The 22910-nt window shown below is 36.7% G+C and overlaps 1 protein-coding gene across 7 annotated transcripts in view; it reads left to right on the forward strand.

The window, feature by feature from the left end:
• LARS2 (leucyl-tRNA synthetase 2, mitochondrial) overlaps positions 1 to 22910 on the forward strand; it is a 216366-nt gene that overhangs the window by 139467 nt on the left and 53989 nt on the right. For all 7 annotated transcript variants that reach the window (XM_060685937.2, XM_060685936.2, XM_060685940.2 and 4 more), the window contains 3 exons: positions 8022 to 8120; positions 9671 to 9808; positions 12840 to 12943. In XM_060685937.2, the coding sequence (XP_060541920.1) occupies positions 8022 to 8120; positions 9671 to 9808; positions 12840 to 12943 (341 nt within the window). The remainder of the gene's footprint in view (positions 1 to 8021; positions 8121 to 9670; positions 9809 to 12839; positions 12944 to 22910) is intronic.

The raw sequence follows: 22910 nt of genomic DNA on the forward strand, positions 1-22910 counted from the left end.
ATTCTGGACCACGATTGGTGCGGGTTTGAGTAGAATGTAAATTGATGTTTATCATAGTTAATTTCCCTCCAGGCGTCCTTTAGTTGAAACTCTTGTGTCATATCGTAAAATGTCTCCGGGAGTAATTTTTTCCTAGATTTATTTCGTTTGCTGGTCCGATAGTCTTTCTCTGTATTTACAATTGCGTTGTAGTCTCCAATGAGACATATGTTTGAATAGTCCAGTTCTTTGATTCTGAGGTGGATCTTTTTGAAATAATCACTTTGCGTTCCGTTCAGTGCATAGAGTGACACTAGTAATATTTTTTTCGTTCCTGTTTCGATTTCGACCATCAACGTCCTGCCCTCCTCGTCAGCGTATATTTGCTTTGCTTGTATATGATTTTGAATGTACATCGCTATGCCTTTCTTTTTTTGTTCTGATAATGCTGTGTAAAGTGTTCCTAGTCGTTTGTTTTCTAATAATCTACGTTGTTGATTTTTGATATGAACTTCTTGAAGTGTGATAATATCCATGTTCAATTTTTGTAGATTCCTGAATGTGTGTGATCTCTTAGATGGAGTGTTAAGACCATTTATATTTATTGATATTAATCTTATTTCTTTCTCCATGCCAATCTTCTATCTCCTTGTTGTCCTGAGTTTCCTAGTGTTTTTTCCAGTAATTCGTATTTTTTCCCTTGTTCCCTCTCTTTCCATCCTTTCTTTCTCTCCCCTTGTTCTTCCTTCTCGCTGTACTTCTTCCAATTGGTCCTCTTGATTTACAGATTCTCGCTGTGTTTCGGATTCTTGTTCCTCTTCTAAGACGAAATTGCTGTCAAAAAACTGTTGTGCCTTCTGTAGCATATCAAGTCTATGTTTTTTGTCTTGCCAAGATACAAGAATTCCCTCAGGTGTTAACCAGCGAAACATTATTTTATGGTTGTTTAATTCTGTTGTCAAAAAACTGTAATTTTTTCTTGATTCTCTTATTCTTCTTGGTATTTGTTTTAGTATAATTATTTCTTTGCCCTTATAAGTGATTGGTTCCTCTCTCATTATTTTGTATATTTCCTCTTTCACAGATTTTCTTGCAAACCGAATGTGAATCTCTTTAGGTAGCTTATTCCTTCAGGCATAATTGGTAAATACCCTATAGACTTCATCAATTTCCTGATTTATTTCTTCCTTATTCTTTTGGGTCGCCTCCGCTAGAATTCCCACCATTAAATCTCTCAGATCTTCTTCTTTGGTCTCCGCAATATTTTGGAATCTTAGATAAAATGACGCCTTCTCCATCTCTAAGAATGAAATTGAGTCTTCAAGTTCTTTATTTGTTGTTATCTGGTCACATTCTAGATCCTCCAGTTTTTTCTCTGTTTGTTCCATCTTTACTTCAATGTTTTGGATTCGTTGTTCGTTTTTGGCGATATTTTGCTGGATTTTCTCCATTTTATCATCCATTTTTTTAGGTTGTCCTTTATTTCTGTTACATCCAACTTAAATTCTTCATGGTGTTTTTTTTTTTTTTGCTTTCTTGATGGTTATTGGCAATTGATTCCTGTGTTCTGTTCATCCCCTCTTGTATTGTTGCTAGTATTGAGTGTATGTTTTGGATATTAATTGATTGGGGAGTTTTCTCTTTTTTTGCCAATAACATTGTATCTATAATTTTCTGTTGTGCAGGTGATGCAATGGATGATGTTTGGCTGGTGACTATTCTTTTACTAGTTTTAGTCGTTGCAGATGGGCTAGTAGTTGTCATCTTGATTCTCTGGTTTAGCAGTTCCCAAATTTTCATTCACAGTCTATATTGTATAATGGAATTTCTCTTCTGTCAGTTGCAGGAGCCAATTTCTGTTATTCAAATTTCAAATCCACTCTAATTTCTCAAATTCGGCTAATATCGTTATATAAGGGATTAATTTAATCTTTAACAGGGAGTAGGGAAAAAATACGACGTTTCAGCAGGTCATTTGTCAATTTCTATGTTAAATATTCTATTTAAATATTCTATTAGCTCTATTTAATTCTATTTAATTCTTAATTATATCTCTATTCAATCTATTAACTCTTACCAACCTCAATTCCTCACTTAAATAATATAATTAATTATAAATAAGATAATAGGATAATATATCGATCACTTAATCTAATATTAAATTATAGCACAAAAACAATCAAATAAATACGAAGAAGGTACAAGTAAACTATTTGTTATAATATTATTCTTATTCAAAATCTATGTTTCAATCAAATTACTTTCTTAAATTATATTCCACTTCCTCTTACTTATGCTTAAATTTGTTATTTTAAATTTCAACTTGAAACATTCCAAAACTATGTGTTATATATACTGTAATTTTCTATATAGTATACTATATATTAAAGTGTTAAGTATTGCAAGTAAAAATTTTTAAAACAAGTTAGAAAAGGTTTGATTGAATTAAGTCTCAAGCGTTATATTTAGTTCAGGGATTATAAATGTTGCAATCCACACTCAATGGTGCATCATTCAAACCATTCATCCTGTGGTTCTTATCAGAATCCTTCCGTGTGCCTCCCAGGGATACTGCTTCTATAACTCCAAAACTTCAGTGTCTTTTAAAATGTTATCTCTTTGCCATCGATACAAAGTCTCAAAGTTCCTCCCAATCGCTCTCAAAGTTAATTACCATCTGTTCTCTGTCTCTCTCGCCTCAGCTCCACTTCCGTTTATAATAAATCCAACACTTGATCTTATATTCCTTCGCAAATCAATTAGTCGTTGCCAATTCCAAATCCAAGTCCCAGTCAATTTTGTAACGATGTATTTGATATTCAATCCAAAACTCTCCAGTATTTCTCTCAGTCCACCTTAATTCCATTGTCTGTCAGCTCTGCTTAATCACTCTCTGGTTGGTCTCGCTGATTTGCTCCATTTGCTTTCACTTCGCCGCTTCCTTATGGCTCAGCCTTGCTGATCTGTTCGGAGTCTCTCTCTTACTTATACTTTCGTCACTCTATGTATGTACCTTTCACAGTCTTATTCTTTGTTGATTTGGTGATGTCTTTATTTGATCTTCGCTTCCATTTCTGAGACAGCAGTCAGCGTTCCGGCTAGTCCAGAAAGGGCTGGGGGGTTTTTCGGTCGGAATTAAGGGGTTTTCCCTGAACCTTCGGGGCGATTGCTGTCACCTCCGAGGTCCTCGGGATTTCCCCTTTAATCTATTGACCGCTTCGTGGTCAATAGTGCCAAAAAAGTGGCTCCCAGATCAAAAATTGGAACTTAGGGAATGGAGCGCAGTCCCCTTGGTCCCTGACACGCTGACATCACCGCCAGAAAAACTTTTTAATTTCTATTCTGCCTATTTTCCCCTGTCATGAGATGCCTGCAGCCTCAGCCTCTATTTTTTTGGCGCGCCTGGAGGTGCTTCTTGCACCAAAAGATGCAGCGGCTGCAGGCTTCCTGTAGCAAAAGTTACCGGAGCTGCTCCCCTTCTTGAAATGCCACCACCATCGCCACCCTGTTCTATATGCCAGCCGTGCATGTGCACACCGTTGCCTGCTGCCGCTGATGAATGATGAATGAATAAATAAATGGTGTGTGCATGCATGGCCGGCACATGGAACAGGACGGTGATGGCAGCATGTTCAAGAAGAGGAGTGGTTCTGGTAGCTTTTGCTGCAAGAAGCCTGCACCTGCTGCATCTTTCGGCACAAGAAGCACCTCCAGGCACACCAAAAAAAAGAGGCTGTGACTGCAGGCATCTCGTTACAAGGGAGGCAAGGTGCCGGCTGGCGAGGAGCCCAGCAGTGACAGCTCAGCCCTGTCTTGCCTTCCCTGGGAGCCAGCCATGGGAGGAAGGTAAGGACGCATTGCATGGTGAAGGAAGGGCGGTGAGCGGGCGGCTGCTCCGGGGCAAGGCCAGAGCCAGGGTATAGTGCATTCCCCAACCCGGTCGAGGTGGGCAGTGAGTGGGTGGTGGCTCCAGGGCCTTGGGGAATTGCACGTCCCTGGTCCCTGGCCCCCGACCCATGGCAAAGGGCGAGTGGGCAGCATGCATTGCTTACCTTTGGTGAGCTGAGTAGGCGAAGTGACTGGCGAGGCAAGTAGCTGGTCTGTGTGGCGAAGGGAACTTATATAGGGCAGGGGTGAGTGGGTGGGCCGAGCAGCTGGAAGCCCCAAGCAGCCGGAAGCAGCAAGTGAGCGGGCGTAGGCGGGGCCAACCAGGGCTAATTATTACCAGTTTGGCGAACTGATGCCAATCATCCGTACCAGATCGCCCGGACCGGTCGGATTTCATCCCTGCTTAGGTATACAATTAACAGCAAAATGTGCAACAATTAAAGAAGATTACTAGATGAAATTACTGAGGCAAATTAAACAGGATTTGGAGAAGTGGAAGGATCTACAGCTTTCACTGTCAGGAAGAATAGCAACCATAAAAATGAATATCTTGCCAAGAATTCTATACCTATTCCAGTCTATACCAATAAAATTGGAGAAAAAATATTTTGATGCGGGGGAAGAAAGCAAGGATGAAAATGTTGCAGGAAACTAAAAAAGAGGGGGGCGGTTGGACTACCAGATTGGGAATTATATTACCAGGCCTCGATGCTCTCATGGGTGAGAGATGGATCAATCTGAGACATATAAAACTACTAATGTTAGAGGGGCATGAACTTCAATTAGGCTGGCACGCCTTTCTTTGGTATGGGAAGAACAAAATACATAGTTATTTCGAGAGACATATTAGAAATGACTGTTATCTGTTTGGCTTAAAATAAAGGAACAACACTATTTGAAAATTCCAATCTGGCTTTCTATGATGGAGGCACTGGTACACCCTAATATTGTCAATATGGGGAAAATTGTAAGATACAATGACATTTTGAATGGTGAAGGGGAATTAAAAACTAAACAGGAACTCAGTAGGCAAGGAATAGAAATTGCATGGTGGCAAATTCAAATCCAATCGCATTATGAGAAAGATGCAAAGATGTACAGCTTTAATAAAGAACCAACAGAATTAGACCAGATATTAATCGGAACAGATGATAAATTGATAAAAAAAATTATATGGTTACTTATTGAGCATCAAATTAGAAAGTGAGCAGGTAAAGGAGACAATGATTGCTTGGGCTAAAAATTTTGGACATGCAATAGAATTAGATAAATGGCAGAAACTATGGGATAGGAATGTAAAAATGACAATGTCAACTGCTTATAAAGAAAATCAATATAAGATGTTTTATAGATGGCAATTTGCACCGGCAAGGTTGGCTAAAATGTATAAAGACAGAGCAGTCAAATGTTGGAAATGTAACCAAACACCGGGTTCATACTACCACATGTGATGGACGTGTCTCAAAACTAAAAAATATTGGTCGAAAATACATATCTGGCTGGAAAAAATGACAAGCATATTGAACTGAGACCAGAGACACTTTTGTTGGGCATTCTACCAGAAAAATGACAAAAAGACTACATATTGATTTTACATGTACTGGCTGGCTAGGATTGTATTTGTGCAACAATGGAAGTGTGAGAAGATCCGTCAGATGAGTGAGTGATTCAGAAAATAATGGAATGTACAGAAATGGACAGATTAATGCTTATTATTAAGAACAGAGAAGAAACTGAATATTTTCTGACATGGGATGTATCTTATCAAAGGCTAGAGAATAGAAACAGAAGTTAGGAAAGAGGAGATATAAGAAAAGAAAATGTTACTATGGAGAGTTTGTATAATTTACGTATAAGTTTATGATGATATTATGTACTATTGTAAATTATCTTGATATAGAGTTATGTTATCAATGTTATTGTAATGAATACAACAAGTACACGAACTATAAATTTTCAAATAACTGTACCCAGTTATCACACTGTTTGATGGAAATGAAAAGAATTATAAATAAAATAAATAAAACAAGAGAGAGAGAGAAGGATTGCACATCTGGTGGGACCACAAAAAAGAACCTGCTTGGTGGTGATGCCTTCTCTATGGAATGTTCTTTCCCCCTTGGTACAATTGGCTATCACCTTACTGCTTTTCCAAAACGCTCTGAAGACATGTTTTTTTTCAGTGGGCCTAAGAACCACAAACAGGAGATGGAGTTGATCAAGTAGTTGATTTGATTATGTTACTGCTGCGAAGGATGTGGGGTCTTGTGGTTTTTATTTTGCAGATTTTTTGATGTTATAAGCATCCAAAATCACCTATGTGGGGGTTGGGCAGCTATATAAATTTGTTTTTTTTTTCAAAAAAATTTTTTTATTTTTATTTCTCATAAACACATTTGCATGTACAGTTATTTATCCATCATTTTTCATTCATCTTATCTTTTAATTTACATTTTTAATTTTTACTTTTTCGGGGCTGCTTTTACCATTTAACTTTACTCCAACCTTTCTTCTTCTCCTCCCCTTCTCTTCCTTCCTCTTTCTCCTCCTACTTTCTTCTTTCTTCCTCTCCTTCTCTTTCCTATTTTCCCTTCCCTTCCCCCACTCCTCTCTTCTTCCCCTTTCTAACCTTCTCTTCTACTCTTCTTTCCCCTCCCTTTTTTTCCTCTCCTTTTCCCTTTCTTCTTTCTCCTCTCCTCACTTCTCCCTTCCTCTCTCTGTACTCCTTCCTCTCTCTCTTGTTGTTTCCCTTTTCAGTTCAATCTAAAGTGGTATTCGAGCAGCTCCGATTTTCTAATTATCTTTATTCTCATTTCAATTTCTTTTTTTTATTTGAAAAGTTTTACAAATACATTTTCTCCCCAATTTCCCCCCCAAGCCCTCCCTAACCCTCCCCTTTTCCCCCAAGACTTCCTCAGAATAAAATCCTAATCAAAAATACATTTTATGAAACTTAAACCCCTCCACCCCTCATTTCAATTTCTTATTCAAGTAATATTTATTTTTGTTTCATCATTTGTTTACATTATTTCATCATTTGTTTAAATTTTTATAATATCTCACTTTTTTTCTCTTTTATCCCCCCTCCCCTTTCTCCCATTACTTGGCATCATCTGGGTATCTATTTTTTAATTGTTTTCTCCCATCTGTTCTCTATCTATTTTATCTCTATACCCTTATCCATATGTCCTTTCTAACCAATCATAAAATTTTTCCCATGTCTTGAAATACATCGACTCCTCTTTATCTTTTACTCTCAATGTTAATCTATTCATTTCTGCACATTCTAAAATTTTCTTTATAATTTCTCCTTCCATCGGGATTTTATCTGCTTTCCAGTTTTGTGCAAATACAATTCTAGCCGCTGTTATTATATGAATAATCAGATATGTATCTTCTTTACTGTAATTCTCTGGTAAAATTCCCAGTAAGAATATCTCTGGCTTTAACTCTGTATGTTGCTGCAACAGTCCCTCTAACCATGTTTGTATTTTCACCTAATAATGTTTTGCTTCTTTACACAACCACCACATATGATAGTATGATCCCGGCAACTGGTGACATTTCCAACACTTAACTGATTTATCTTTAAACATCTTAGCTAATCTTTCTGGTGGCATATGCCATCTATAAAACATCTTACACAAGTTTTCTTTATAAGCTGGTGCCATTGTTAATTTATAGTTTCTTTCCCAAAGTTGTTGCCATTTCTCCAATTCTATGGTGTATCCAAAATTCTTTGCCCATGCTATTATTGTTTCTTTTACTTCTTCATCTTCTAGTTTGATCCGCAATAAATAATTATGTAGTTTCTTAATAATTTTCTCATCTGTTCAGATGAACAGATAATAAATTTGTTTAATAAATAAAATAAAATAAATGCCAAGATGGGAATCCATTATTTTGTTAATCACAGTAGGAATATTTTGAATAATTTTAAATTACTGATTTCCTCAGCAAGGACCTGGGGATTTCACATTTCATTAGATCTCCATTTGCTTATATTAGCACAATAGATGGTTTAGAGAGTACAGTAGTCCACAGTCTGATCTTATATATTTTCTTCCGCCTTAAAAAACAGACCCCTTTCCCCCCTCCTACACCCTTTTTACCTTAATAGATCCTTAGAAATACTAATTATAATTTATTGTTAGATGTAAGAAGCCTGCAAGGAGAGAAACTGACACAATGGATACGTTTGTTGATTCAGCTTGGTATTATTTAAGGTACACCGATCCTCATAATACTGAAAGGTAAGTAATTTGGATATTTTTCATTCTACATTTACATGTAACTGTATAGGCTGATTAGTCTTTTTATAGCCCAGGTGGAAGCTAATATTTCTATTACTTGTCTTCAACTTATGCCAAGCACAGTTTAAAAAAATGATTCTTCTACAGGAATCTCTTGCGAGTCTGTTATTATTGGCTTCAATGTAGACACAGAATATAAAAAGATTAGCCTTTGGCTGCTTTAAATGAAATAGGGCACTATCTTATCTGTTGTGGACCTCTCCCCTTTGGAAGAATATGTGTTGTCAAAACTTTCCCGATTCTCAACAGCTAATTTAGGAAAAGTATTTCGGGCCCAACTTATTTAAATTCACAAGAAATAATATTACAAATATATTTTAATTTCCTTGAAATAAAAATAGAGTTGGATGAGATTTACAGGCAAGTTATCAGCTGCCAAATTTTACAGAGATGGATAATGGATTTCAAAAATATGTTATCACCTGCGTTTTGAGATCAGTTGAAATGATACCCCTGATAGAACTATTCTTTAGTAAGAAATATTTAGCAGAATAAATAGAGTAATAAAATTATCAAAGCAAATGAAAAACGGTTCAAAGTTTTTTTGGATTGGTAGCATTTATAGATTGCAACATATAATGTGTGTGAAGTAAACAGGAGGCACAGGCAGACGGATTAGACACTTCCAGCACTTTCCAAGCCAGCCTCCCATATCACAATCTGCCATGTCTCAAAGAAACCATCAGTAATTAAATGAAGAACAGAAAACCATAGAACAATCCTCTAACACCGTGATGGCGTGGCACACATGCCAGAGGTGGCATGCGTGCCACAGGTGGCACGCAGCGCCCTGTCTAATGGCACGTGAGCCGTCGCCCCAGTTCAGCTCTGCTGCGCATACATGCATGCCTCCCACTAGCCAACTGGTCTTCGGGTCTCTGCTGTGCATGCATGTGGGGCAGAGCGTGGGGAGGGCACGTGAGCATGCTATTTTCTCTGACGTAATTTGGATTCAGTAATTTGTTCTTAATCCATGAGGCACCATTTATGTCGACAGTGGAAACTACTTATTTGAATGAAATGATTTTGCATTAATATTTTGTTAATCCTGATTTACTGTTGGTGTGTGTGTGTGTGTGTGTGTGTAATTCTGAACAAATTTTTACCTTGCAAAAAATTAGTACTTTTACAATCATATTCCTGTGTATTAAATGATTACTTCTATAAATATTCTTATCCTGAATGAGCAGATTGATCACCTGTCAAAAGCACAGAGCTGTTTGACATCCTTTACCATTGTTCAAGGCCACATACACAATGTGACTTTAAAAGGAAGTACTATTGTTTGAAGTTGTGGCTGAAGTTGTGAATGTTCAGAATAGATTTTGTTGTAATATAATATATTCTTGTTGCCCCCCAATGGCAGTCTCAAATTAACAGCACCCTTTAAATCAGAATAATCATGTTTTAGTAAGTGCTATGACTTGAAATGATTGTAAACTTCTTTAACAATTTTTATTTCTTAATCCAATCTGGTTTTTTCCTGCTAGGCCTTTTGATAAAGATTTGGCTGATTACTGGATGCCTGTAGATTTGTACATTGGAGGAAAGGAGCATGCAGTCTTGCATTTGTATTTTGCCAGGTTTTTCAGTCATTTTTGTCATAATCAGAATATGATTAAACACAAGTAAGTGGCATGACCAGGGCAATGTCTGTCTTAGAGTACCTGTGGCTTTTATCCTTATTCAGATGCAACTCTCAAAGTAAACTAGAATATGCATGTAAAAGTATGTTCATGTATACATGTGCCTACATACATGATTGAATACACAATACACATGTGTGTGTACACATAATGAATTATTGCCACTTTCCCACAAGTGAATGCAAGGCCAGTAACAGTCAGTTGGATTCAACAATATACATAATAGTTTTACTGTATTCAACAGAGAATCAAAATATGTCTTTTTTCTCCTCCAAAATACTTGTTCAACATCTACTATTGTCAAGTATTCATAAACATGCTTAATATTAAAAAGGTTTAATATTAAAAATATTATATACGTATAAGGTTCTGACCATGCAGTCAAGGGAACTAACTATGAGATATGAGCTTAATACATTGGATTTATGTATATGCAATGTTTTGAACACTAGGCCCATGAGGTGACAAAGGCAAACTAAGCAAACCTGATTAGGAAGAGAGGGATATGCAGTCCTGATTCCTAGAATGTAGTAATGAAGAATCTCGGCACAATATGATGCACTTGTTAATATTAGACTAGGGCTGGGAAGATGCTACTCAGATATGAAACTCTTGAACTTTGACCTAGTCAGTGTTTTTGACTTCAATCTGCCTCCCAGCAAATGCAAAATATAAATTCTCTCTCTCTCTCTCTTCCTCTCTCTCCCTCTCTCTCTCTCTCAGAGAGAGGAAGAGGGGGAGTTGGAGAGAGCGGGAAGGAGAATAAAATTGAATGGAATGGAAATAAGGAGAAGGGCATGAACTCAGAGGTTAAAAGGCAAAACGGAGATTGCCCACTATGCCAAAATACTTTCTCCGCTGCATTTACCCAATTTGTTTGTTAATGGATTTCTTTCCCATTCTTCAGCATGAAGAGTTCTGTGGTAGTTAATGTACAATTTTGCTTTTTTTAAAAAAGTCTTTATGCTCTTTGTTCATTAGTTCCTCTTCTTCATCTTTACAAGGGTTTACTGTCTAAAGATATCATCTGGAGAAAGACATGAAAAAAGGGTGGAAAAGCAGTAGTAGTAGTGCTTTGTTTTGTCCCAATCACATTTTGTTTCTTTTATGTTATATCTTTAGATGGTAAGTCCATATTTTATAACGGAAATCACCTAGGGAGCTCAGTGAGATGCCTTTGTATCCATCTCCCTCTTCTGTATCTTGATGGGAAAGCTTCTGATCTAGGATTAACACGGAAAATTTCCATTCCTCTTTAACAATAAAAATCTGTACCTTCATTTATACTTTTATATATGTATATGTATCATCTATATATTCATTTTTCTTTTGTTTTCTTTTTTCCCTTCTTTAAATTCCATGTCAAATAATTTCATTTGTTACTCAGGAGAACAAGGAAAAAAGTGAATTGCTATGCTATATCAGAGCTAATAAAGGATAGACAGTGATACAAAATTAATTACTTAAAAATAATAGGAGTCCAGAATTGTGCTAAAGTATAAACCATGACTAAAATTGGAAGCAATTTTTTCCATTAAATTAATTGCCAAGCAGTTAGCTTGTGGCTTTTCCTATCACCAGGAGAGGGAGATCTAATTGTAATATTAATAAATAACTGCTAATGAATGGAACAATAAATAGAAGCAGACTTTCAAATAATTCAGTTTCACCTGGTTCCAGATTTTCATACATTTAAAAGCACTCTATTTATGCTATTTGTTCATTATTTTCTCTTCTTCATCATTACAAACAAGATTTTGCATTTACTTCCTTAGATATTTTTAAAAAATTGACCTTTTGTAAGTAACAATTTCTGCAGGCAAACACAAACTGAAAACTTAACTTGAATCAACAAGGTAACGTGTGAATCTGCACTATATCAAGATAAACATTTCCTGAAAGATTAACTCTGAGCTGGAAGGGTTTATTTATTTGCATCCCATCCTTATTATTCTTACAAATAACTCAAAGGCAGCAAACATATCCACCTTCCTGCTCATATTTTCCCCACAATAACAACCTTATGAGGTATGTTGGACTGAAAGAAACTGACTGGCCCAAAGTCACCCAGCTGGCTTTCTTGGTTAAGGTGACACTTGAACTCACCATTTCTTGTTTTCTAACCTAGTGCCTTAACCGCTAGACCAAACTGGCTATCTAAGTTTACATACAGTATATAATCTTACCTTAAGTTGTCTTTTCCATGTAAAGTTTGGAAGTTTTAGATAGATTGATCTTTAATGGCAAAATATCTGTATTTAAAAAAGAAATCCTCTCGTTTTGCTATTTATCAATTCAAATTCCATCAATTATTACTAATTACTTTAGAAAATTGTACTGTATTATTTCATGTATTATTTTATATTATATTCTTTTACTAAAATCATCCAACTGCATATCTTAAGAATGCATTGAAATGCCTTTGATATCTAGCATTCATCTCCTAACTTATCTGTTTTTTGTACTGGACAGCAAGAAATAGAGTAGAATCTGAGTTAAGGATATCTGACTAAAAGAGTTCTTGGGGACATCATTGACATCAAGTCTGAATTTGGTATCTGCCCAGTTTTCATGACTTGAGTCTTGAGTCCTTCCTGCTTTTTGGAGTTTGGATTATCCAACAAGGAACGCTCACTGTCCAAAGATTGCCCAGACTACTGCCTGTGTAACAAAATGTCTACAGTCAAGTTGGCTTAAAAATATGGAAATTGTAGAGCAGGGCACCAAATTAGGAAAGGCTAGGTAGTGTATATGCTTACAGTAACCTTGTTGAATAGCTCCTAATTTTATTATACTTCTGCATTCATGTTTCTTATCATTACATAATGAGCCATATTACCTTTCTCTGATTCCCCAGTTCAAAATCCTTCAAATATATTGATGTATAGTTGACTTTGGAAAGCCCAAAATCTCTGTTCGCTATATGCTTACTGTGATATTCCACCATCAAAATTATATAAATAGAATATTCTTGAAATGTATATTGACCACTTCAACATTTTTCTTTCCTTAGAGAGCCTTTTCATAAGCTCTTAGTTCAAGGACTAATCAAGAATCAAACATTCAAGCTACAAAAAACGGGCAAGTATTTGAAAAGAGAAGAAGTTGATTTTTCTGGTAAGTGAGGTTTAGCAATGTGCAAAGTGTTTTGCATAGGAATTGTTAGCTTTGGGTGGCTTGGGCCTGAATTGAAACATTCATGTTTGGTTTGTAAGACTCTTGCTTTGGGCAGAAGGGAGCCAAAAGAATTGCTGATAGAGGACCTAGTGTGATATGCCACACTGGGATGTTGGTAGTAGCTGAGAGAGAGAGTAGATCCTGAGGAGAAAATGTATTTGGGCCTTTGGCAGAAATTAACAGAGAGAGAAGGGAAAATAAAAATGTCAGTGGTAGTTTAATTGGATATTCTGTGCTGGGAATTTCTATGGGAAGGCAGAAAATGAAGACGCAATGTGTGCTAACCTTGCCCTACTTATCTGTCTGGATTTTGTTTTGTCTGAAATCTGAAACAAGCAAAGTAATCTACTGCACCATAGCTGATCTGAAATGGTTCGGCAGGATCTCTGTGATATAATGGTTTGTTCCAGGTTTGATACAAACAGTTTCTCTATTTCATGACATCTCTAGTGATGTTGCTACAGGTATAATATCATTTTAGATACAGTGGGTATTAAATAAACCCTATATATCCCTGTTAAAGTGCCAGATTTTTGAGATCTAAAATAAATCATTTTAGAATTTTTCAATCTTTAATATAATATATAAACTGTACAATTCAATTAAAAAAACAAAATGAAACCTTTCAGTGGGAAAAATAAAAATAAAAAATTTATAATAATGAGGTTGCATAAGTGTGCATATCTTCCTATAAGTAGGGATGTAGTTGTCTTCAGAATTAACTAATTACATTTGAACTAATGTTAAATAGTAGTCAGTACACATTTGCTAATTAAATTATTCTGATCAAGCTCATATAAAGTTCAGCTGTTCTAATAGGATTTTTTTGACATTTATTCAGTTGCCTCTTGCAGCAAAACCCAAAGAGCATATAAAGCATCAAAGGAATCTAGGGACTTCTGGTTGGCGCCGTGGGCATACAAACAGGGAATTAGCAGGCTCTTCGGAGTCCCGCAAAAACCTTGTCTGCCAAGCCCCTGCCGGTAGGTCTTTGGACCTACCCTGTCCTGTAGGGACAGGGGGATAGAGAGGAATCCCTCGGACAGCCAAGAGGAATGGGCAGGTTCCTCGGGGCCAGAGGCTTGTCCTCTGCACTGGTGGCGGTGGAACGACGGCCATGGCGGCTGCCCTGAGACCGCGGCAACCGGGATACAAGAATGCACAGGAGGAGAAGCGGAGAGCGGAGCCGGGAGTTTGCATGCCGGGTGAGTGGACATCAACCCAGGCAGGAACTGCCCACAAACGCTGAATTACAATTAGTCTGCCCCAGCCTTAACAGCAGCTGAGAACTATTGGGGCACAAAGACAAAAGACCTGTTGGTGGATAACATAAATTATTGACTTTTGGGAAATGTTTGACTACAGATCTGGATATATTTTTTCTTTACTTTTTGGTGGATAAATGAGATTGGACTATGTTTGGGAGAGAGGAAGGAGAAGAGGAAATAATTATGCCTTCAAAAGCAAAGGGAAAAGACAAACAGAGACAGATAAAATGGTTGCCAGCTGAAAAGTGAAAGTAAATTCCAGGCTGCTTGTTACTTGAAAAGATAAACTTTGTTGCTTGTTATTTAAACTTGACTATTTTGAGGAAAAGACTCAGAGAACTTGACTTAGGATACATAATCTGTTCACTGGAGGATTTATTGAAGATTAAAAAGAAGAAATTAAATGGAACAATGAAAACTGAACTAATAAACATGGCAACAAAAGGGTGTGGCAATAGAAGAAGGACATGATGATACCATATATGGAATAGCTTCAGAATGAACGTTGTAGAACTCATAACTTTGATGACATTGAAATGGAAAAGATACATATTTGGACAGACTGGAGAAAGGAATAATAGAATATATTATGTAACAAGACAACAAAATGTTATATTTTGATTTAAATGAATGTAATGGTTTCTGGGTGGTTGAATAATGCTAGGAAATACTTTTTTTTCTCTTTTTCTTCTCTATGCTCTCTCTCTATTTCTTTCTTTTAGTATCTTTCTCTTTGTTTCTTTTCTTTCCCCTCTCTTTTCTTTTCTAATCCATTTGATTTCTTTTGTTATATTTCTACTCTCGTCCTTTTTCCTTTTTCTTTTTTAGTGTTGCTTGATTTTTTTGTATTTCTTTTATTGTAATTATTATTATTATTGCTATTACTCTCCTTTTTTCTATTATTATTCTCATATAAATATATAAACAATTTGATTAAGAAATAAGAGCATAAATGATTGAAGAAAAACATGATTTTTGAATGTTCTAATGCCTTTTTAAACTTTGAATTTTTAACTAGCACTACCTATTGGAAGAAAATGTTTACCTTTAAAGGCATTGGATGTTAAAAAGAATTATTTATAGAATTAAGAACCATAAAAAATTGATCTTAAAGTGTTTCAAAATATTTCCTATTGAAAATAAGAAATAAGCATGGAATGGGAGAAAACTTAAGAGAGAATAGGAGATAAAATATTTATTGAAATATACTTTTATCTTAAATTGGTAAGAGATATGGAGGAGAATAGATTGGAAAACAATATTGGTAACACATTCCGAAGTAATTTGGAGCTAAACAATGGAATAAGAAATAAATGTTATGAATTAGTTAAATAAATGAATTTAGGAGTGGAGGAAAGCATGATTCTGGAGATCAGTGAAAGCAAAGCTGTGACCCAGTTTTACAAATAAGGTAGGAGTGGAGGAAAGCATCATACTGGAGAACAGTTAAAGTAAATTGGGAACCAGTTAAAAATAAAAATAAGAGTTAGGAGTGGAGAAAAGCATGTGCTGGAAAACAGTTAAAGCAAAGCTGTGAACCAGACAAAATACTGAGTTAGGAGTGGAGGAAAGCATACGCTGGGTAACAGTTAAAGCAAAACTGTGAACTAGCCAAAAATAAAAAGTTAGGAGTGGAGGAAAGCATACGCTGGGTAACAGTTAGAGCAAAACTCTGAACTAGCCAAAAATAAAAAGTTAGGAGTGGGGGAGACTATACCTGGGGATCAATTGAAATAAAGTTGTGAACCAGTTAAAAATAGGGGTAGGAGTGGAGGAAAGCATTGCTGGAAGGCAATTACTTGAGTTGTGAACCAGTTTTATAATAGATTTAGGAGGAGTTAAGGAGAAGGTTGGTGTGCAGTTAAAATTATACTGTGAACCAGCTAAAATAATTAAGGTAAGGAGTGGAGGAAAACATTGCTGGAAAGCAGCTGATTAAGATGCGAACTAGTTAAAAAATAAATTTAGGAGGAAGTGGAAGAGATCTTACTGGAGAATAGTAGCTAAACTGTGAACCAGTTTAAATAAATACAGACAGGAGTATTGGAAAATACATCTGGGAAATAGATATTTAAACTATGAACCAGTTAAAAATTAGATTCAATAAAATATGAGAATAAATTTGAAGTAAATAAAATAAAGTATTGTGGAAGTAACAAACTATAGAAGAAAATGTTGATTGTTTATGAAAAGACTTTAAGAGAGGAGGAAAATACTTTTTGTCAAGATTATGGATATTAGATGTCATTTAAGAGAAGTAAAATATAGATTTGAGGTAATAGGTTTTAGGATTGAGGAATATATATGAAATATTGATTGTTAAAATGATAAAGATTTAGAACGGTGTTTATTGTTTAGAATTTTGGGTGTAATAGAATGATAAATGTTTAGAATAAGATTTTTTTTTCTTTTTTCTTTTTTTTAAATATATAAATGGATAAAATTTGAAACAAAATTGATTGAGGGAATGTGAATAATTGTACTCATTTTATGCCGAACCAAACCCTTGCTCTAAAAAGATGTATTTTATGTTTTATGTTTTAAAAAAAAATAAATAAAAATTGGGAAAAAAAAATAAAGCATCAAAGGAATCTCATTCCTGGAAGGTATCAGTCAGGAAAAGAAAAATTTTCAAGGCATTGGATATAGCATGGAACAAAGTTAAGACAGTCATTAATATGTGGAGAAAATATGGTACAACAGTTTCCAAGTAATGAATGTCCCTCCAAAACTGATGAAAAAAATAAGAAGAAAACTGATTCTACATTAAAGGTTTGCCAAGAGGCCTTTAGCAATTTTAAAGGCGTGCCAGGAATTTTTGGCAAGTATAGTTATGTATACTGCATGTGATGACAATCTCCCTTATTCTTCATATGTCTGGACTGTGAGATATGGTGGCAAGACAGAAGTCTTTTTCTGTCAAGAAAAGAAAAACATCCAAACTTAACAGCTTTTTGCAAAAACCCACATCATGTCTGACAAAAGCTTGTGGAAAATGTATTATGGTATGATGAGACAAGCCTGAACTTTTTGGCATAATTCCAAAAAGTACATTTGGCACAAAAACAGCTCTGCACATCACCAAAAGTGAAACATGATGGTGGCAACATTATGCTCTGTGGCTGCTTTTCTTTAACTGGAACTGGGACTTCAGTGAAGGTGGAAGGAAGGAAGGAATAATGAATAGTCCCAAACAGTTAATTTTGGCACAAAATCTTCAGGCCTCTGAAATGCTGGTGATGAAGAGGAATTTCACATTCAACGTGTCAACCAGCCAAAGCATACCCCTAAATCAATAAAAGAATGAATTCACCAGAAATAGATCAAAGTTTTGGAAAGGCCCAGCCAGGGCCTGGACCCGAATCCAATTGAAAATCTTTGGGGTGATCTGAAGAGAGCTGTGCACAGGAGATGCTCTTGCAATCTGACAGATTGCAAGGAAGAATGGGCAAAGATTCCCAAGACAAGATGTGCCATGCTGATGGGCTCCTATCCCCAAAAAACTGAATGCTGTCATAAAATCAAAAAGTGTTTCAATAAAATGTTAGTTTAGTTGTGCATGCTTATGTAACTACTTTATTGTAAGTTTTTTATTTTTATTTCTTCCCCTAAAAGATCTGTTTGTTTTTCAGTTGAATTGTACAGCTTGTATGTTATATTAAAGGTGGAAAAAATTCTGAAGTGATTTATCTTTAGTAAACACAGGGTCAGTCAAAAGGGACTCAATGTTTATATACAATGTCTATACACAATGTCTATGCACAGAGTATGAAGAATAAACGGTGAATTAGAAATTCAAGTAAATGAAGGCAGATATGATATCATTGCCATTATGGATGAAACCCACAAATGGAACATACAGCTATAGGGATTTAAATTATTTAAAAGAAACAGACCCAAAAGAGGAGGTGGAGTTGCACTATATATAAGAAATAAATGCATCACTACAGAAATAGAGCACAACAATGATGAAAACTGCCTTGAATGCATTTCAGTCAATATAAAAAGGGGGGGAAATGACATTGCCATAGGTGTATACTATAGGCCACACAACCAAACAGAGGGAATAGATGAACTTTTTGCTAGTCAGTTAAGTAAGATATGTAGGAAGCACATCACAATAGCAATGGGGGACTTTAACTACCCTGAAATCAACTGGCAGACAAACTCAGCACCAAGTGGAAGATCAAAGTTTCCTGACAAACCTAGCAGACAACTTTATTTCCCAAAAACAAGGGAGCTAGAGGATCAGCCATATTGGACTTAACTCTCACTAACAGATATGAAATGATAGAAGGGGTTGAAGCTATAGAAAACTTGGGGGGAGTAATCATGCAATATTGGAATTAAACATTATGCAAGCACAAGCAATAGAACAAAGTCAAACTAGAGTCTTGGACTTTGAGAGCTAATTCCATCGATGAGAAACCTCAAGGGGAAAACAACTCAAGAAACTTGGGAAATTTATGAAAAGTGAGATTATAAAAGCCCAGTTTAGCACAATACCAATGACGAAAAAAATAGCTCTCAAAAGAAACCAGCATGGCTGCATAAAAAACTCTCTGATAAATTGAAATACAAAAAAGCCAAGTATAAAAGGTGGAAAGATGGGCACATAACTAGGGCAGAATGTCGGCAAATAGCCTGAGCCTGCCAAGATGAAGTAGGGAAAGCTAAGGCTCAAAATGAACTAAGGCTTACAACAAAAGTCAAAAATAACAACAACAAATTTCTTTCAACATGTTAAAAACAAGAAAAAAGTCAAGAAAACGATTAGTCCATTGGTGGGAGGAAGTGACAAGAAGGTGACAAGCAAGGAGAAAGCAGAACTACTTAAATAGTTTTTTGCATCCATCTTTACACAAAGGGAAAAAACAGTCCAATCTATCAAAAACAGCAGCGCAAAAAACAGATTAGGAACGCAAGTTAAAATAGGGAAGAAAATGGAAAGAGAGCACCTATCTACCCTAGACAAATTCAAATCACCACACCAGATAGATTATACCCTAAGGTTCTGAAGGAACTGGCAAGCATGATCTCAAAACCACTGAACTATATCCTGGAGCACCAGGGAACTGCCAGAGGACTGGAAAAGAGATGATCTAATTCCCATCTTCAATAAAGGGGGAAAAAACTACAGACTTATCAACCTCAATATCTGGGAACATTCTGGAAAAGGTAATCAAGCAACAAATTAGTGAACACCTAGAGGCAAACAAAGTAATAACCAAAAGCCAACATGAGCTTATCAAAAACAGATTATGCCAGACAAATCTTATTGCATTCTTTGACAAACAGACAAAATTAGTGGACCAGAGGAATGCTGTGGATATAATTCACTTGTACTTCAGTAAGGCATTTGATAAAGTAGACAATAACCTACTACTTGATAAGATAAAAAAATGTGAGTTAGACAGCATCACCACCAGGTGAATTCGTAACTAGCTGATCAACCGCACTCAACGTGTAGTACTCCATGGAACTGCATCTACATGGAGGGCAATATGCAGTGGGATACCCCAAGGCACTGTTTTAGACCACTGTTTACTCTTCAACATCTTCATCAATGATTTGGACAAGGGGATAGATGAGGATCTCATCAAATTTGCAGATGACACAAGCTGATAGGAATAGCAGCACGTGAGAGCAGACACTTAAGATACAGAAGGATCTTGACAGACTTGAACATTGGGCACTCTCTAACGAAATGAAATTCAATGATGAAAAAAGTAAGGTTCTACATTTACGCAAGAAAAACAAAATGCACATGTATATGTGGTACCTCACTCAATAGTAGTAACTGTGAGAGGGATTTTGGAGTCCTAGTGGACAATCATTTAAATATGAGCCAGTAGTATGCCACAGTTGCCAAAAAAACCAACAACCAATTCGAGGCTGCATAAACAGAGGGATTGAATCAAGATCACATGAAGTGTTAATATCACTTTATAATGCCTTGGTAAAACCATACTTGGAATACTGCATCCAGTTTTGGTCATCACGATGTAAAAAGGATGTTGAGACTTTAGAAAGAGTGCAGAGAAGAGCAACAAAGATGATTAGGGGACTGGGGGCTAAAACATAAAGAATGGTTGCTGGAATTTGGTATGTCTCATTTAATGAAAAGAAGGACTGGGGTGACACGATAGCAGTGTTCCGATATCTCAGGGGTTGCCACAAAGAAGAGGGAGTCAAGCTGTCAGCCAGCCTGTTGCTTGCTGCCATAAAATAGTGGGGAGAGAACTCTGGAGAATTGTACATTGCAGCTTTGCAACTGTGGTTATCTTCAAGGCCATGTCAGTTGGCTCTGGTTTGCAGTGGCCTCTGGTTGCCTAGCTACAAGGAGGCTGGGCTGTATACTATATTTCAAAGTGCTGTTCCAGCTCTGTGCCTCAGAGCTTGCTTGAAACTGTTTACATTCAGTTTGTTCATAGTAAAAGTACTTTTCTCTAAATCTGTGGAGCCAAGGATTTCTCTTTCCTAGGAATTGAACAGAGGCAACCCTGACACAAGCTATTCTCCAAACTACCTGAGGGCTGGACAAGATAAGCAATATATAGAAACTAATCAAAGAGAGAAGCAACCTAGAACTAAGAAGGAATTTCAGTTAGAACAATTAATCAGTGGAACAACTTGCCTCCAAAAGTTTTGAATGCTCCAACACTGGAAGTTTTTAAGTAGAGATTTGTCTGAAGTGGTAAAGAGTAGGGGTGTCAAACTCAAAGCCCAGGGGCCAGATCTGGCCTGTGGGGTGCTTAGATCTGGCCCGTGGTGCTGCTCTGGAAACAGTGAAGGACTGTCCCGCGGTGCCTCTGCCAGTGAAAATGTAGCTCACGAGGCTGCGGGCAGCTCTCCCGAGCTCTGTTTTCACTGACAGGCTTGCAGGAAGCCGTTGCAGCTGAAAATGGAGCTTGGGAGCCTGTTTTCACTGGCAGAGCTCTCAGGCCACCATAGGCACCCCAACATGAGTGATGTCAAATTGGCCATGACCATCCCAACCACGACCACCCCGGCCCCCAAGGTCAAACAAAACCCTAATGCAGCCATCAGTTAAATTGAGTTTGACACCTCTGGTATAGGGCTTCCTGCCTAAGCAGAGGGTTCAACTAGAAGACCTCCAAGGTCCCTTCCAACTCTGTAATTCTATTCTACTCTAAACTTGTCTGATTTTTTTAATATGTCAAGTATGGGGGGGTAGACTTTTTATATCTACTAAATAATAATCAGACAAAATCAAAATGCCAGTTTAGTGAAAAGTTTAGTATTTATTAGAGAATATTATTTATCAGACCTTAATAACACTATTTAACCCCTTGAGCTAGCTGATTTACTAGAGATATCATAGTTCAACAATGAATGCTTTTACTGATTGATAAACAATTTTATGCCTAAAATGCTGCTTCCTAGTTGGCTCATAGTATTTCTAAGTGAAGAATATTGGCTTTTTAAAATATAACTGATGCTTAGTAGTATTATATCTAGTAACCGCAAAACTTTGGATGGAGTCCCAGAGATCTTTACAATTATTACTAAATTATATATATATATATATATATATTTAATGTGACAGGAAAAATTATTGTATACCTGACTAGAGATAAAAGTTTGATATTTAATCTTTCCTTTATTTAAATATAGTTCACATTTAATCAAATATATCAGCTTTGGGGTTGTACAAATGAAATATTTTGCCATAGGCTTCCGGCGGTGACGTCATCGTGTTAGGGACGAAAGGAAACGGTTCTCCGTTCTCCAAGTCCCTAATATCGCCGATTTAGGAGCCGATTTAGGCACTATTGACCCTGGATAGGTCAATAGAAAAAAGGGGAAACTCCGAGGACCTCGGGGAGGACAGCAATCCCCCCGAAGGTTCAGGAAACCCCCCTTAATCCTGATCGGGGAAAAACCAGCCACCCGGCTGGCCAGAAACGTTGACAGCTGACTAAGAGGGAAGCGAAAATCAAATAAAGAAGACTTCGGTGGAAAGATCGGGAAAGAAAAAAGCTCAAAAGGTATATTTACAACCCATAATGTGAAAATCGAAGGCGGAAGAAGTTAAAACTCCAACTAAGAAGCTAGATAGCGGCGACTGAGAAATAAGCGGAGACAGCTTCCATTTTGACAGTGACAGCGCACAATTTAGCAGCCGGCGAAAGCGGAGGAAACCCAGGAGGAGAAAGCGAGCCCAGACAAGCTTGGTTTTTGAATATACAGCCACAGAGGAGAGACGGAATTTAAGGAGAGAAAGGGGGTTAACTTGACAGACTTTGTGGAGGCGATAACGAGACATTTAACAAACATTCGATACCGGAAGAGAGAGCGCCAGGAAAACTTCGTTTAAAGTGGAGACCAGTGACTTTTGGAGCTAAATTAAATTAACTTAAGCGGAATATTTTTCTTGGGACTCTTGGACTTTTGGACTTTGGAGATTTGGAGGTTTGGACCTAAACTTCGGGATTTGGATTATTCTACCCCCTACTCCTTTTCTCTCTCTGTTGAAAGGTGGACACTTGGGAGTTTTGAAGCTTTGGTGGACATTGGACACTTAATCTAAAAATATTTGGACATTGGACATTGGACTTAGAATTTTGGACTTTGAACAATAAATAAGAAAGATACAAATTTGGGAAGAAGAGAAG

Source organism: Pantherophis guttatus, chromosome 4 (genome assembly GCF_059756535.1).
Source record: "Pantherophis guttatus breed Tessera chromosome 4, ASM5975653v1, whole genome shotgun sequence".
Classification (NCBI taxonomy): Eukaryota; Metazoa; Chordata; class Lepidosauria; order Squamata; family Colubridae; genus Pantherophis; species Pantherophis guttatus.